The sequence below is a fragment of the Gossypium arboreum genome, chromosome 9 (assembly GCF_025698485.1).
Source record: "Gossypium arboreum isolate Shixiya-1 chromosome 9, ASM2569848v2, whole genome shotgun sequence".
Lineage (NCBI taxonomy): Eukaryota > Viridiplantae > Streptophyta > Magnoliopsida > Malvales > Malvaceae > Gossypium > Gossypium arboreum.
Window position 1 is genome coordinate 79,210,805 of NC_069078.1, and position 18,574 is coordinate 79,229,378.

The 18,574-nt window shown below is 32.6% G+C and overlaps 1 protein-coding gene across 1 annotated transcript; it reads left to right on the forward strand.

Annotated features, from left to right (window-relative positions):
* The first annotated feature begins 13,111 nt into the window (after nucleotides 1–13,111).
* On the forward strand, nucleotides 13,112–17,890 carry LOC108453148 (cell division cycle protein 48 homolog). Its single transcript, XM_017751090.2, has 9 exons — nucleotides 13,112–13,438; nucleotides 13,524–13,689; nucleotides 14,225–14,453; nucleotides 15,131–15,897; nucleotides 15,994–16,215; nucleotides 16,330–16,401; nucleotides 16,493–16,774; nucleotides 16,926–17,285; nucleotides 17,388–17,890. The coding sequence occupies exons 1-9, from the start codon at nucleotides 13,410–13,412 to the stop codon at nucleotides 17,676–17,678; spliced, it is 2,418 nt and encodes an 805-aa protein (XP_017606579.1). The 5' UTR covers nucleotides 13,112–13,409; the 3' UTR covers nucleotides 17,679–17,890.
* The last annotated feature ends 684 nt before the right edge of the window (nucleotides 17,891–18,574 follow it).

The following is an 18,574-nucleotide window of genomic DNA, read 5'->3' on the forward strand; positions in this document are numbered from 1 at the left end:
TTTTGTAAACAGTGGTGCTGATAAAGGCTTTGTAAACATGTCAGCGACTTGCTCCTGTGCAGGCACATATCCCACATTAAGCTTCCAAGCAATAACCTTTTCTCTAACAAAATATAAGTCCAATTCAACATGCTTAAACTTCGAGTGCATCACTGGATTGGCGAGAGACAAGAATCGTGCGAAATTATCACACCGCATGAGGTCTTCCGAGAAGGTGAAACATGAAGCTCAGACAGTAAAGACTCAAGCCATACCACCTCAGTAACCACATGGGCTAAGGCTCGATATTCAGCCTCAGCGGTTGAGCGAGAGACTATCGGCTGTTTCTTCGAACCCCAAGCAACAGGATTTCCTCCAAGAAAAACACAGAACCCCGATGTTGAATGTCGATCATCAATATCAGCACCCCAATTGGCATCAGAATAACCAACCATATCTAAAGAAGGAGCAGCAGAAAACCGAATACCATAATCCAAAGTGCCCTGTAGGTAACGAAGAATGCGTTTAACTGCTTTAAAATGCTGATCAAGCGGTCGATGCATGAATTGACAGACTTTATTAACAGCAAAGGTGATGTCTGGTCAAGTGATGACCACATACCGCAAGGCGCCGACAATGCTGCGATATTCAGATGCATTGTCAATTGCACAGCCAGTGTGCTGAGATAAGATGGAGGATGTGATCATGGGAGTAAGAGAACCATTTGCCTGGTCCATGTTAGCTCGTCGAAGAAGGTCGAGGACATACTTACGCTGACTTAGAATTAAGCCATTTGAAGTAGAAGATACCTCAATTCCAAGAAAGTAACTCAGAAGCCCCAAATCCTTTAGAGAAAATCGGGAGTTTAAGGCAGTAACAAACTGATCAATATACGCCTGATGAGTTCCAGTGATAATAATGTCGTCGACATACACCAAGACATACAACACCACACCTTCAGTTTTCTTAATAAACAGTGAACCATCAGATTTGGCCAAAGAAAATTGTGAAGACAACAGAAAATCTCGAAGCTTAGAAAACCAGGCCCTGGGAGCCTGCTTAAGGCCATACAAAGCCTTCTTTAACTTGCATACTAACGGTTTGTTACCATCACCCTGCTGCTCAAAACCAGGCGATTGTAGCATATAGATGTCTTCATATAAATCTCCATTAAGAAATGCGTTATTGATGTCCACTTGGCGAAGTTGCCAACCAAATTGGACAGCCAAAGCCAAGACAACTCTAATGGTTGTTGCCTTCACTACAGGACTGAAAGTGTCTTGGAAATCAATCCCAGCCTCCTGTAAGTAACCTTTAACCACCAGACGACCTTTATAGCGTGCAATAGTGCCATCGGCATGCCTTTTGAGCTTAAAAACCCATTTACACCCCACAGCTCTTCTGTTAAAAGGTAGAGGAACCAAATCCCAAGTGTCATTCTTCAAGAGAGCCTCATACTCTTGTTAAGCTGCTAGAGCCCATTCTGTGCTGGCCAAAGCTTCCACAATTGTAGTTGGTTCTACCTCACCAAGTTCAGCAGAGAAAAGTTTAGGCTTAAAAATCCCATTCTTGGACCTTGTCTGCATAGGGTGTATATTGGCAGGCAGGCTGATAGAAGAAGTATGAGCTAAGGAGACTGGAGGAACAACAGACGAATGTAAGGTAAGAGTAGACATACTACCAAAGGAAGCAGCTCCGGGTGAAATATCATCAGCAGATCATTCTTGGAGACTAGAAGAGTCCACAAAAGGGTGAGGTGAAGAAGACTCCACCGAAGGTTGAGTAGGAGAGGAAAAAGCCACTTGCGAAACAGCACCTGAGACCTACAGAGGATTTGAAGACTCAGCTGGAGGGGAACTCATAGAAGCCACCACAACAGGAACTGAGGACTGTTGATGTTTGAAAGAAGGCTGAGGACTAGGCAAACCACCAGCAGCTGTAAAAGGAAAACATGCCTCGTCGAATATTACATGTCTGGAAATGATCACCCTCATATTGTCATCAAGATACTTATATCCCTTGTGAACAGGACTATACCCAAGAAAAACACACAGTCGAGACCGAAACTGAAGCTTATGAGTGTTAAAGGGCCGTAGATAAGGATAACACCAGCAACCAAAAACTTTCAGATTCTTATAACCTGGCACAGACTTGTGTAACATCTCATAAGGTGATCTACCACCGATAACTGGCGTTGGAAGTCTATTGACTAGATATGTTGCACTGATGAAAGCATGAGCCCAAAAACTCATAGGCATATGAGCCTGTGCCAGCAAAGTCAAACCAGTGTCAACTAAATGCCTGTGCTTCCTCTCCACCAGGCCATTTTGCTCAGATGTGTGGGAGCAAGACAAGCGATGATGAACACCAAGCCGAGAGAGAACCTTTGGAAAATATCTAAACTCTCCACCCCAGTCTGTTTGGAGAGCTTTAATTTTAGAACCAAACTGAACTTCCACTAGTTTCTGTAAATGGAGAAATTTATCCAAAGCTTCAGACTTTCGTTGGATAAGATAAAGCCAGGTGTACCTTGTGTAAGCATCAACAAAGGAAATATAGTAAATGTATCCTTCAGACGCCAAGGGAGCAGGACCCCATAAGTCAGCCATAATAAGTTCAAACGGAGCAGTGTACACAGTTGAGGAGGGAGAAAATGGAAGCTTATGAGACTTGCCAAGCTTACATGAAGAGCAAACCAAATTTCCTTTATAAGATTTGGAAACAATATTACACTGTTTGAGAACTGTCATAATAGTTTTAGTACAAGGGTGACCTAGGCGTCTATGCCAGAGGTCAAAAATGTAACTAGAAGAGGTAGGTGACGCCAAGGAAGTGATGTGAGCAGTAGCAGCAGTAGTAGAAGATGCTGATTCAGGATGAGTGTCTGACAAATCAAACTGATACAAACCATTATGTATGCGGCCCACCAGCAAGATGGTCCCCGTCTGAATGTCCTTCACAAAACAATGAAAAGGATGAAACTCAAAAAACACTTGGTTATCACAAGCAAATTGAGCAAAAGACAACAAATTCTTGCAAATTTGTGGAACATGTAACACACGTTTCAGATGAAAAACTTTGTTAAAACTTGTAAAAGAAGAAGAACCAATATGAGCTACGGGCACAGACACACCATTGCCCATGAAAAGCTTGTTGTTACCTGTGTACTGTGTCGAATCATGGAGATTACCCAAATCACTAGTAACATAATTGGAAGCCCCAGAATCAGGATACCAAATTTTTGTGTTCAAGTGTTGGTCTTTTGTAGAAGCAATATTAGCCTGCAAACCAGAAGTCTGATGAGAGCAACAGTGAGAACTTCCACATGACGAGTTGGATACATCACTAAACTGATGACAATGAACTTGCATGGGTTGATCAAATACCCCCTCAAACGACTCATCAAACCTGTAGTAACATTTCTGAACAGTGTGACCAACTCGTCCACATAGCTGACACTGTGGCTTATTATGAGCAAATCTTCTTCCTCAACCTCTGCCTCGAAACGACCGAGAACTGTTACCTCGAAACGGTGGTCGAGAGCCACGTTCAGGTTGCTCAGCATTCCTAACAGAACCAATATTCCTATCATCAGAGTTACTTTGATGAACCACATTAACTTGCAAAGGCATGCTCGAAACTGAGTCTTGTTGTCGAGCTTCACAATCAGTAAGTAGATCAGCAAGAAGATCAAGGGAGACAGGCATCGCCGAAACCACTACACGAATTGATTCATACTCTATAGGCAATCCAGCAAGAATAATACTGATTTGTTCTTGTTCAGAAATGGGATTACCAGTAACCACCAAAGTGTCACATAGGCCTTTTATTTTAGCCAAATATTCTTTAATGGTAAGATGCCCTTTCTTTTGAGAATACAAAGAATGCCTTAACATAGAAACAGTCATAGTGGATTTAGTAGCAAACCTTCGCGTAACCATGCTCCAAACATCAAAGCTTGAATGAGCAGTAGTAAGATGCACTAAAATATCGTTACTGATCGTGGATAACAACCAAGAAGCCAGCAGCTTATCTTGTTGCTTGTGCACCAAGAAGGCAGGATTAGGCACAATATCGCCATGACTATCAACAAGGGATTGCGAAGGGACAGAAACAGTTCCAAGAACAAAATCATGTAGTCCATATCCCTCAAGAATCAACAAGACCTGCTGCTTCCATAAAAGAAAATTGTGCTGCCCTAGCTTCACAGTATCATGCTTAGGAAACGGCTGAACTTTGCTCAATAAGCCACACCCAAGATCAGAAGAAGAACCAGCAATAGGTGTAGCAGTATGGACCGAGTGATGAGAATCACCATCATTACCCGAACCAGTATCTGTGGCCATCAGAGAAGAGAAAAAAAAAATCAAGGCTCTGTTACCATAAAGAAACAGAAGAAGATGAAGAACATTTGTATATTCAATCAATCAAAGAATACATGGCACACTGTATTTATAATACTCAACATTAACAACTAACTAACAGCTAACTGAATAACTGTTTACAATAACCCACGTTAACTGATACTAACTACTAACTTCAACTGTTTTCATTCCTAATACTTGGAAGTAAGTTTAGTCATATGCTTCCTCATATTGATAATCCAACAAGCTTCATTTTTGTGTTATGCCATTCTAGAAAAGGGTAAAGCTATTAATTCTTCCAAGTTCCATGGTTGTATCTTGTGAGTTCTTTTTTTTTTCTTTTATATGTAAAATCTTATCAGGTTGTTAATCAGATGATCATGCAGATACATGCCAAGCACACTTCCTTGAAATTTGTTTTGCCGGACATTGGAAGCAACTGAAATTTACATGATTGTTGAGACATTTGTGAGAAACTGCTTGACAAGCAATTCTGCCAATTGGGAATTGAGTTAGCCAAGAATTAGATCCAATAAGCCAATAACTCTTGTTCTGTGTATTTATCATGTTACAGTCGTGTTTAAGATATTTTGTATTTTATATAAATTTTCATAGGTTAATACATCATATTATATAACTTCAGCTTTCTCATATTTCACTGCAACTAGAAAGTTCAATAAAAAAAAAAAAGAAAAACCCTGCATGTTTTTGGTTGAATTGTATGGTAGGCGTATGCATTCGACGAAAGAGTTTGTTGCTTTTAGGGTTTATTAGCATGAGAAAATTCAAATGTTAACAGAAAAAACCATGTATAATTGATAAGTTATAAGATTGTATTGTGTTGATAAGTTATAAGATTGATAGCATAAATTTTTAGTATAAATATCCTTGTAATTGTTGTAGTTCAATGCAATAGAAGTTGAATTCTTCCCCCTATATTTGTTGCTTTCTGATTTCTAGTCTAAAACTTTAGATTCAGGTTTTTTTTTTTTTAATCTCTCAAACCCAATAAATCCAAATTTTACATCTACCCAATTAGGCTTGTTTTCTCTTCTCATTGCCTCCATTAATGGAGTTTTAGCCTCATTTTTCAAGCAAACTTCAAAGTTCAATGACCGAATCTTTTATGGATAAGCTTCACACACCACCAACAATTTTTAGGTTTTTGTTCATGTGATGACGCATGAAGTCCTCCCTATAGTTTGGTTCGATGATCACCGCCATTGACTTTGCTGTTGTTTTTTCGACCTCCTTAATTGTTATTGACTTCACGTGCTGGTTTGAGTTTTCTAATTAGTGCTATTTTTGGTTACTATAATTTTTTTTTTAATTTACATATGCTTTTGGAAATTGCTAGTGTGAACTACAAAAGCTAGATGCAATGTCAATTGCAATTTAAGAAATATCTATAAGATTTTTAGCATATTTTGAATAAATTTATTTGGAGCTTTTAATTACTTATCTTTAAGGATTTTTAATAACCTATTACTGAAAATATATCGTGCAAAAATCAAGTTAAGCAAAGATCAAATCAAGACTTTCAATGCTATTGAAGTTTCTATAAATAAAAATTTAATCTTTATGAAGTTTGATATCAAGAAAATCCGTCCTAATATGCTATTTATTGAAGACATATGTGAAAGTTATTTTTATATAATTAAATATCATTGATTGTATTTTGTCAAGCCACGTTATACTATACATAGAGCAACTTGTTTAAGTTTAATATTCATGGGAGAGGAAGCACTTAACTAGTTCATTAAAGAATTGGTTTTTAGTCCATATTTATGTGAGTAAACTATTTTGTTTATCAATTTATAAATACAAGTTTGTATTGAATGGATAATTTATTGTGTAATCAGAATTTTGTCTTTGATGTGCCACCTTGCAACGAAACTGGCTTAGTGGGTTTGATGAATTTCAACATAATTTCTTTGAGAGGATTCACTGTTATCCTTGTAAAAATCTTATACAACAGCATATAAATACTAATCAACCTGAACCAAGTAAAAGATTTCGAACCATCCATCTTGGGTAAAAGAACCAATAGGATCTAGTTTAGAGACTCATCAATGACGCCCCCGAAAAAACATCATGAACCAAGTCAACAATACTTTGACCCACAATATCCCACTATAACTAATAAAACTTGGCATCAAAAGAAACTACCTCTCTCAGCTAGCTATCTCCTAATTCGAAAGGCAAAGAAATTGGCCTTGTAACGAAAACTGACCCGACCATGGCCTGTCAATACCATATAGTCGAGAATAAAAGGCAATAACATTAGCCTTCAAAGTCTCTTGGTCAAAACACCAATTACTACTTGTAACTTTAAAGCTTTAATTTGATTACCCTTTTTTTGCACAAGAGACTGGCTATGAAAATAACTTATGATTCAATCATCATTACTCAACCACTCGCATTTTGAATTTTGTTGTCATAATAATTTTTCCTAAATAAATATTTCCTCAAATTTTATTTTTAGTGAAATTTCCTGACGACAAAGTCTCTCAAAGTCATGCAAATCAAAAGCATGTCAAATCCTCTTAAATCAAGAAATGGCATCATTCTTCAGCCTAAAAATATTACCAAACACCTCCCCATTCCACTGCTAAAGTGTCTCAATGAGGCTATCAACTCTCTTGAAAGAATACTAACCAAAAAATGTAACAGATCCTTCTTCTTTCGAGCATTCAAATCCTCAATAGATATGAGAATGGGACAATGATCATATTTTAACTTGTGCAGATGTTTAACCAAATAATCAACAGTAAAATTATCCCATTTTACGTTACAAATAGCTTTGTCCGATATTTTTGATAAATTCCCATACATCCAAGTATACTTGGGACTAATGAATCCCATATCACAAAGCCCATGATGAAACACAGAATCCTAAAACAACTTGCAACATATATTCCAAACATTGGCACCTCCCTGATGTTCTGAGCTACACAAAATGAAATTGAAATCTTCAGTGATAAACAAGATAATTTAATCCATATATTATTCAAGAGTGAGTAAATAAAAAAATTTGAGATAACATTAACTGTTTTTGTCAAACCTTATAATAAAAAATAGATGAAGTTTCTTTGATTTTAAAATATAAATATTTGAGAGGAGGATGGAACTAAATTATTAAAAAATAATTTAGACAAAACTTCTTACATTAAAATAACAATGATTGAGATATCAACAAAAGGCACTAAATTATTTTTATATAAAAGAAGATAGAAAAATTGTGATTTAAATTTGGATACACGTTATTTAAGTGATAATGAACTTAATATTCATTAAATAAAATTTTGAATTTGAGCCTTATGGATGAAAAAAAAAACTTTGACAGAACTTTTTCCTTATTTAAAGGATTTGAATCTATTTGACTTCAAATATAATTAAAATCTAATGTAATTAGTGAATGTGAAAAATTCTTAAACACAATGAAAATCATCTTTTTAAATTCATCGTATGAATAAAAAGCGGCTTCACCCAATGAGCTATTGGGTCTAAAGATTTAGTGAGCTGGATCGAATTGCTATTACCTTGCTAAAAAAATTGCTAGGTTTGTCTATGAGTAAACCGATTGGGGTTTAGCACGTTAAGCTGAAATGTGAGACTTTGGTGATGGGAGTGGAAAGTTGTAGTGGGTTCGATAACTTGCTTTGAGTGGAGTGAAAGCATATAGATTTTGAACACTTTTCCCTTTTTGGGAAATTAAAGATTCAAATGCAATTGCTTTTCCCTACTAGGGAATATATATCTACCTTGTAATGTTAGCAAACAAATAAAAAAGTGACTAAATTATATCCACATTTTATTTTTTAAATATTACTATGTTACTCATTCTTCAACAATTATTTGTTTCTATCAAATTACAGAGTAAAAAATTGAAAACTATAATATACTCTAAGCAAAATTTTCAAAATTGAATTTATGGTCGAACTGATCAAGCCACTAATTTATATGGTTCGATTGAATAAATAATTAAAAAATAAAAAATATATATTTAGAAAATAAAAAACTAGTTAAATTGATTTTTTAGTCTGGTTCAACTAATTCGTACTGGTTTGTGAGTCAATTGGTATGATGTCTCTCTTTGGATTGATACCTAATCGAAATTTAGTTCTCCTATTTTTATTTTCAATAATTTAATCTCTTTATTTTTAGATTTATAAATCGCTTTCAAATTATATATAATCACATAACATTTTAATTGAAAAGTTAATGATATTAATTATTTGAATTAATTAATTACATTATAAAAATATTAAATCAATTAATAATATTATAAATAAAATATAGAGACCAAATTATGTTAGAGATTAAAATATAAGGATTAAAAATCTCAAATTTAAGTATATTGATCGACTAAAACTGAAAATTAACCACTTTTACAAAATGTAAAAATGAAAAAGAAAAAAAAAACATGGTGAGTGTGCCATATGTCTGCACGAGGAAAATCCTTTTAAACTTACTTTAATATATAAGTATAAAATTGTATAGATGTGACAAGGTTATTGGCCCTCCTTAAAATGAACAATTTTATTTAATTTTTGTTATAATTTATAAGTATAAATATAAAATTATAAGATATACACTATTAAAAATAATATTATATTTTTATTATCATAAAATATACAATTTAATTTTACCCAAAAAATTTAATTTCAAACTTGCTAGTAACATGATAAAATTGTGTTATATACTATTATACTATCTAAACAAACACTATAAAATGTAAAGGAAAAAGAAGCATGGTGAGCGTGTGTCATATCCACACGAGAAAAATCCTTCCAAACTTACTTTAATATATAAGTTTAAAAAGTATAAATGTGAAAGGTCATTGCCTCCTTAAAATGAACAATTTTTATTTAGTTTAAAATTTTATTTTGAATCTAAAAATAATAAAAATTATTTTAATTCTTTAAAATTTTTAAAATATAAATTATTAAAAGATAAAATTATTAAAAATTTTAAAAATATAAATTATTAAAAAGATAAAATTATATTTTTACGATTTATACAATTTAATTCCACCTAAAAAATATTTTCTAATTTCACTCTTTTGAGTAACATGATAAAATTGTGATATATACTATCATATTATCTAAACAAACACTTGGTAAAGATCTCTTATTTTCAATTTGCAAATATTTTATAATTCAAGTATAAAATCAATTTTCATTTTAAGAAAACTAGCCCGGCACCGAACAAGAAATGTCAGGAGTGAAAATAAGCAAATATTTATGTAAAAATAAATTATGAAGGACTTAGTTGTCAATTTTTGAAAAATCGAAGTTTTCGTTTTTTTGTTATTTTGTTTGTTCGTAAGGATGAAGTTAGACTTAAAAAAGAAAATGAGCAGGGTTAGGAAAAATGAATGAGAGGTCGAAATTTTGATAAAAAATAAAAAAAATAATATCAAATTATTTTTAAAGGGTTATATGTAACGATTTTAATATTACCTCTTTTGTAGGAAATCTAAAATTCTCATTGTAATATAAAAATTTTGACATTTTTATTCTTTTTAATAAATTTAATTCATTTTATTTAAGCTACAACCAAATAATAATAAAAATTAGGTAATTAAATAGTCCAATCCTTTAATATATCTTTCAAATAACATTTTAATTATGTTTATCATTATAAATTGAAATTTCATATTTTATAGCAATTAAATTTTCCGATTCTTTAATATATCTTTCAAGTGACATTTTAATTATGTATATTATTATAAGTCGAAATTTCATATTTTATCTATTATATTATATTTTTTATGCCTAAAATGTTACCTTTATAATAATTTCATCATTTTTTAAATAATTGTGATCCCTTGAACAATAACGAATGATGTGTTCTAATAAAAATATGTATTTTTTCCTCTCTTTTTCCCTATCAATTCTATTAAAAATCCTAATTGTTTAATGTTATTTCTCAATTTAAATATATTTATTAAAAAATAACAATTTAACTTACTAAATAAATGTATTGATTTATTCATAACATAAAATACTACATTGTATGATAAAGAATTAAAAACATAACTAAATTTTATGAATATAATTTAATAAAATGTATTTTTAAATAATCTTACATTCCATAAATGAAACAATAAAATCTTATGTTTTAGCTAAATAAATCAAACAATATAATGTAACATATTGGTAATATGTTAAGTAATCTTACATTTTAATAATTTTGTTACCAATAATGTGTCTGGTTCATATGACCTTGCATTACATCTTGCAATCTTACATTATAGATTAAAGTTACCTTGTTTGAATTGAAACATTCCGAATACTTTAACGTTAGAATATAAGACGTGATCTTAATATCACCAATTTCTTGAGTTATTTAAGATGTTGGGATATAAGGTGTAACATATTCCTAACCGTAAAATGAAATTTTGAAAAATTTTACTATTGTTTTTGTTATTTTAATCAATTTCTTTATTTTTTCTCTAAATAAAAATAAAAATCTATTTTTTAAAATGAAGAAACAATAGATGTCATACTTCAAAATTATAATAATTATATTTATTCTAAATATTTATTTATTAAAATATTACATATAATTATGATCATGATTTATAAATTTATTTTAAACACTTTATATTTACTTATTAATATTTAAATTGTAATAAAAATAATAATTATCATTTATTATAATTTCATGGAAAATGAACCTAAAACTATTAAATACTAAATTTATTTAAAAATAAATTTTATAACAATAACAATTTAATAAAAGTTTTCTTAAATAATCTTGCAAACAAAAACAAAAATCCTTTATTTCAACTAAATAAACTAAACAGATAAACAAAACATACGCGATATTCCAGTCTATAATTTTACCTTCCTATAATTCTATTATTTGTAAAAGATAACCTCAAAGCATAAGTCAGAATTTAAAATATATATATTATTAAATGCGTTACCTCTCTGTGTCAAAGTGGGGCCCAAAACTGCAAAAACGAATGGGCTGGCTAGTAATCGGAAATGAGCTACACTCCGTATTCCCATAGCTTATCTTAAGATAGAAATACAATGATTTGTATTTATTTGTTTTACAATTACTGCAATTGAATATATAAATTTTAATTTTATATAATTTTATATTTTAATTTTAAATTTGATTCAATTCTTATAAATTATTAACACAATTATTGATATAGTATTATTTTATGTTTATACATTACATATATAAATAATTATATTTATCCAATATAAAAATAAATTAATGTATTTATTTCTTTAAATGTGTATGATTAAATCAAAATTAAAGTTTTAAGTATACATTTAAATCACAATTAGAGTTTCACGAGCATAATTGTACCAATTTAAAGTTTATGTATATAATTGCACATTAATAAAGTTCATATATAATTTTGAGATTTATCCCTTTATAATTTGATTTTATTCCCATTCAATTAGAGTACTATTTAGGTAAATACCTTTTAATAATGTTGATTCTAAGATCTGATTTTAATTTTAAATATGTGATTTTTTTTTAGAGTGCATTTGGTTGAGTTTTAAAAATTTAAAATTTTTAAAAATTTAAAAAAAATAAAATGCTAATAAATTTTCCATCAATTTAAAATGCTAGCATTGTAATTGTTGTTTTAGATAATTAATTGATTTAGGAGAAATTAGATTATTAAAATTTTACAAGTTTTTAGAATAATTATATTGAAACTAAATAGTATAAACATATTCAATATAGATATGGTTATATTTGTAAAAAATATAAATGGTTTTAACAAAATAAGTATTAAAAATATATATTAGACTTCAATAAAAATGATTTTTAAGTTTTTTTTATCTTAAAGTAATCATATGTGTTAAATCAAATAAATTTTTTTGAAAAACCACTTATTTAAATGTGGGATTTGAAAAATAAAATTAACCTACTTAAATTTCTTTTGAAATTACTCACAAATCTTTAATATATTCATTCCAACAATATATGTTTGCTTTTAGAATCTTGAAAGTATCTATACAAATAAAATCTTTCTTATAAATCCTTCATCCAAACATGTTTTAATCACTTGGTATCGTATTTAAATTTATATTATTTCTTTTAAGTTAACTTTTTCTTTTTTTGGTATTATGTTTTTGTGTGGAGATTATTCAATGGGTCTCCCAAAAATCCAATTTTGTTGGGATTAGAAAAGAAAAATACTAATAACAAAGAAGGAAAAGAAAATTCACATTTGGAGCATGGAAGATTCTAGAGAATAAAAAATGGTTGAACTAGTGCCAGAATAATGGATCTTTAATATCTTACCCACATGTTTTATTCCTTTTAATGGATTTTCTATTGTTGAATTAACAACTATGGATAAAAGCTCTTCTCCCCTAATGCAGCAATAATAGCACCAATAATTGGAGCAACTCCACAAAAAATAATTAAAATAAAATAATGATTGCTATTAAAGGATAACATGCGACTAATTATCATGCTCAAACCTTAACCAGTAAAATAAGAAGCATAATAACATAGTGAAGCAAGGTTATTTCCAAAGTACAAAATAACTTCTCCTCTCTTTTTTTTTCCAAAGTATAAATTTGTAATGCTACTGATGATTTTTGAAAGTTGTTAATGTTAAAAATTTGAGGGTGGAAATAAACAATATTTAATGTGAACTAGACTTTTTGTTTAACCTACTCTCAGACAAATTAAATATTACCTACTAGAATTTGAGTAAGTTAAAAATTGAATATATATATATATATATATATTGAGAGTATCTCTCTCAAACTTATTGCAATTCTTAAATTGATAAAACAACAAAATGTATCAATAAATATAATTATATTTTCTTTTTCCAAATATATATAAGAGTAGGTTAAGAAAATTACCAAAGGCCGAGTTCGAAAATCGAAAAGCAAAGGAGAGTTGCAATCTGACTAAAACAACCTTATCTTTCCCAACAAGAAAACGGAGCTGCCTTTTAATTCTCCTTATAAATAACCCACCGCTTTTCTTCACACCCCACATACATATTCCACCAAACCCCAAAGCTTGTTATTATTTTTTCGGTTCTTTAATCGACCCAAATTCACCATGTCTAGCCAAGCAGAACCATCTGACTCGTGAGTACCCAGATTTCTTCCCTCCTTTTCTTTGATGGGTTTGTTTTAGATTTTACTTAATTTGGTTCCGATTTTGTGTTTTCAGGAAGGGGACTAAGAAGGATTTTAGTACTGCGATCTTGGAAAGAAAGAAGGCACCGAACCGACTTGTTGTTGATGAGGCAATCAACGATGATAACTCTGTCGTTGCTCTTCATCCTGATACCATGGAAAAGCTCCAGCTTTTTCGCGGTGACACTATCCTGATCAAGGTTTCTACTTCAGATTTGGATTTTATTTAATCTCCCTTCTTTGGGTTCTTTTAGTTTTCTGATTTCTTTTGCGTAATGGGTTTTTGTTCGTTTTAGTTGGCTTTTTTTTTGTGTGTGTGTTAGGGTTTCGTTTGCAGTAAGATGTTTGAAATTTTTGGGTTTATTTTGATGGATTTCCTGGGGTTTTATTGGAGTTTGTATTCATCTTCAATTTAGGTGATACTTGTGGTAGATTGGCTGTAAAAAGCAAGTTGCGTGGGCTGCTACATGATATGTTGTCGTGGGTCAAATTTTTCTCTAGTTTCTGCCAATAGTTTAGTTAACCCAGATAATTTGCTAAGTCTTTCAGCAAAGATTGTATCTTTACCGAGGAATGTGCAACAATAGTTTTGAGGGCATTGCCAGTTTGAAGCTTTCTTTTTTATGTGGCTGGGTAGTCATTGAATTGTATTTCTCCTTATAAATATAAATTTTTAATGCCTTTAAGTTTACATCTTGTTAATCTTGTCCCTTGCACTATTCTTTTGGTCCATAGGGGAAAAAGAGGAAAGATACCATTTGCATTGCTCTTGCTGATGACGCATGCGATGAGCCAAAGATCAGGATGAATAAGGTTGTGAGGTCAAACTTGAGGGTTAGGCTAGGTGATGTTGTCTCTGTGCATCAGTGTCCTGATGTCAAGTATGGAAAACGTGTGCACATCTTGCCCGTGGATGACACAATTGAAGGGGTTACTGGAAATCTGTTTGATGCTTACCTGAAACGTGAGTTTATTCTTTATCTTTTACTCTGAACGTATATTTAGTATGGTCTTCATAATTTATTAGTGATAGTTTTGGTTAGGTAAAGAGGTGAAGTAGTTTTTTTTCTCTTAATCAATAGAAAGACCAGGAGTATAACATGTGGTTTCTTAATACCATCACTGATTTCTTGATTAATATAAATGAGAGTAATTGGTTAATTGGATAAATAATTTTTAATCTTATTCAAGAGATTTCCTGCTTCTCGCCCTCTTTCTTTTTTTTTTTCTCTCTCTCTCTCTCTCTCTCTATATGTGATGTTGGAAGTACTTTATAGTCTGTCTTTCCTTTTTTGTTAGTATCTTTATCCATGCATCTGAGGTGGACTGTTATAGTTTATAGGAGGCTCGGTTATACGTGTGGATGTAACTGCATTATAACTACTCTCCTTTATCACTAGTCATATGCTGATAATAGATGCCACGTATTATAATTATACACTGGACTTAATGTTGAATTTTTGACAACGTTGTAGGTTGGCATTTATTTGTGTGTACTTTTCTGCAGTATAATTGCTCTCCTGTATCACTTGTCATATGCTGATAAACAATGCCTCTCAACATAATTATGCACTGAACTTATTGTTGAATTGCTGACAATGTTGTCCATAAATACTGACTGCCGTAGTTTGGCATTTACAGCTTACTTTCTGGAAGCATACCGTCCAGTGAGGAAGGGTGACCTCTTCCTTGTGAGAGGTGGAATGAGAAGTGTGGAATTCAAGGTTATTGAGACTGACCCTCCTGAGTACTGTGTGGTTGCACCAGATACTGAGATATTCTGCGAGGGAGAGCCTGTAAGGAGAGAAGATGAGAATAGATTAGATGAGGTAGGTTATGATGATGTTGGTGGAGTGAGAAAACAGATGGCTCAGATTCGGGAATTAGTGGAACTTCCACTGAGGCATCCACAGCTCTTTAAATCAATTGGTGTGAAGCCACCCAAAGGAATTTTGCTTTATGGACCTCCCGGATCTGGAAAGACTTTGATTGCACGTGCTGTTGCAAATGAAACTGGTGCTTTCTTTTTTTGCATCAATGGTCCTGAGATCATGTCAAAATTGGCTGGAGAGAGTGAAAGCAATCTCAGAAAAGCATTTGAAGAAGCAGAGAAGAATGCACCGTCTATTATATTCATTGATGAAATCGATTCAATTGCTCCCAAGCGAGAGAAGACCCATGGTGAAGTTGAGAGGAGAATAGTCTCTCAGCTTTTGACATTGATGGATGGGCTTAAATCCCGTGCACATGTCATTGTTATTGGGGCCACAAATCGTCCCAATAGCATTGATCCAGCTCTCCGAAGGTTTGGAAGGTTTGATAGGGAGATTGATATTGGCGTACCTGATGAAGTTGGCCGTCTTGAGGTGCTTCGCATCCACACAAAGAACATGAAGCTGTCTGACGATGTAACGTCAAAAGCTTTTCTTCCCTAGAACATCTTTTCACTTCTCTTCCTGTCCAAAATAACTAGTGAATCTAATGTACTTCACTTAATAATGCAGGTTGATTTAGAAAGAATTGCCAAGGACACACATGGTTATGTTGGTGCTGATCTTGCAGCTCTTTGTACTGAGGCAGCATTACAGTGCATCAGGGAAAAGATGGATGTGATTGACTTGGAAGATGAGTCAATAGATGCGGAGATACTCAACTCTATGGCAGTTAGCAATGAGCACTTCCAGACTGCTCTTGGAACAAGCAATCCATCAGCATTACGTGAAACTGTGAGTACTGACAAAGATACTTCTATTGATGAACAGCTTTCTTGCTGATTATAATTTTTCTTTTGGGGAGTCGGTTCTGATTATAATCAACCCTTTCCTTACATGCTTGGTCAGGTTGTTGAAGTGCCTAATGTAAGTTGGGAAGATATTGGAGGCCTGGAGAATGTTAAAAGAGAGCTTCAAGAGGTAATAGAATTTACTGGTTTGATTACTTTCCATTCTTTCTCCTCTTTACTCTTTTTAAAAAATGGGATTAATTTTCTACTTTGTAATGCAGACTGTTCAATATCCAGTGGAGCATCCTGAGAAGTTTGAGAAGTTTGGTATGTCACCCTCAAAGGGAGTATTGTTCTATGGCCCTCCAGGATGTGGTAAAACACTTCTGGCCAAAGCTATTGCCAATGAATGTCAGGCAAACTTCATTAGTGTCAAGGGTCCAGAATTACTCACAATGTGGTTTGGAGAGAGTGAAGCTAATGTACGTGAAATTTTTGACAAGGCTCGCCAGTCTGCTCCTTGTGTCCTCTTCTTTGATGAACTTGATTCAATTGCAACCCAGGTGTGTTCAAGGCTAATGAATTCTCATGTATTTATGGATTATGAGTTTCGTTCTGTGTTATGAGATTTCTCTAGAATGAAATTAGCTTGTCAATATTCTATGTTCTTAGTCTCGCATATCTTCTAACTGTGCCTCATGTTATATACTGTAGAGAGGAAGCAGTGTAGGTGATGCAGGGGGTGCTGCTGATAGGGTTCTGAATCAACTTCTTACTGAGATGGATGGCATGTCTGCCAAGAAAACAGTTTTTATAATTGGAGCTACCAACCGACCTGACATTATTGATCCTGCCCTTTTGCGACCAGGTCGTCTTGATCAGTTGATTTACATTCCCCTCCCTGATGAGGATTCTCGCCATCAGATCTTTAAGGCTTGCTTGAGGAAATCACCAGTTGCGAAAGAGGTTGACCTCAGAGCTCTTGCCAAGTATACTCAAGGTTTTAGTGGGGCTGATATTACTGAAATTTGTCAGCGCGCATGTAAATATGCCATCAGAGAGAACATTGAAAAGGTTCGACTATGCTAAATTTATGTTCTGTGCTGTAGATGGTAGAATATGCAATGTTCTCATGAGGTTGGGATTATAACATTAGATATCTTATGTAATTCTCAGGATATTGAGAGAGAAAGGAGGAGAGCGGAGAACCCTGAAGCTATGGAGGAAGATGTGGAGGATGAAGTGGCAGAAATCAAGCCTGCTCATTTTGAGGAGTCAATGAAGTTTGCTCGTAGGAGTGTGAGTGATGCCGACATCCGCAAATACCAGGCATTTGCTCAAACGCTGCAGCAGTCAAGGGGATTTGGAAGTGAGTTTAGGTTCGCTGAAACTGGTGCAAGGCCTGCAGCATCTGACCCTTTTGCAGCTTCTGCTGGAGGAGCCGATGAAGATGACCTCTACAGTTAAGATCATCTCTGTCTGTGTCTTAAGTTATGGTGACAAAAGCAGACCCTTTTTTTTTTTTTTAATATAGTGTAGTATTAAATTTGACTGGATGGATGTAGAAGCTCCTTGGCACAACCTTTCAGCAGGAAGGGGGGGGGGGGGCTGCCCCTGGGAGTTCATAAAATACTGTGTTTTTCCTTTATTTTGTGATTTAAAGATTTTACAAGATTAAATTTCTGCGTCGCTTTTGGATTATTTTTATATTTGTGCGTGTGGTATATGAAATATGAATGACAACCAAATAAGTCTTTGCCTTGAGCTTCACCACCAACTTGTTGGCTTTAAAAACATAACTATACTATCGCTGTGACTTCTGTTTGCAGTCATTATCTTAAAAAAAAAAATAGAGGGTAGAGTTTTCTGTCCTTTACTAATTTCGATATCCATTAAATGTATCCTTCTAAAAGAAGTCGGGAATTTAAAATTTAATAACTATTTATTTTTTTTTTGTTAAAACTAAATTCGTTGAATTTCTTATGAAAGAAGTGTAAAACATTGAGGGATATTTTACCTATCAAAAGTAGTTCAAAACTGAAGAAAGAAATAAACCTCACAATTAAATTGTTTTTAGGCTTTAGTTTTCAAAATTGTTATAAATTGAAATTTTTAAAATTTTGATGTAATTTTGAACTGAAAATTTAAGAATTAATAGTTATATCAATTAAAATAAAGAGAATTCAAAAAATTACCATTTGCTTCTTATTATGTACCATCAAAAGTGTTTAAAGGATTGACTAATAATATTGATTTTTGTTAATTTTTTAAATAGATTTCCATTTTTAAAAAGCGATTATTGAGATGGTGGATAGATTTTTTATCAAAATAAAATCGTAGCTTATAGAATTAAACTAGTTTGC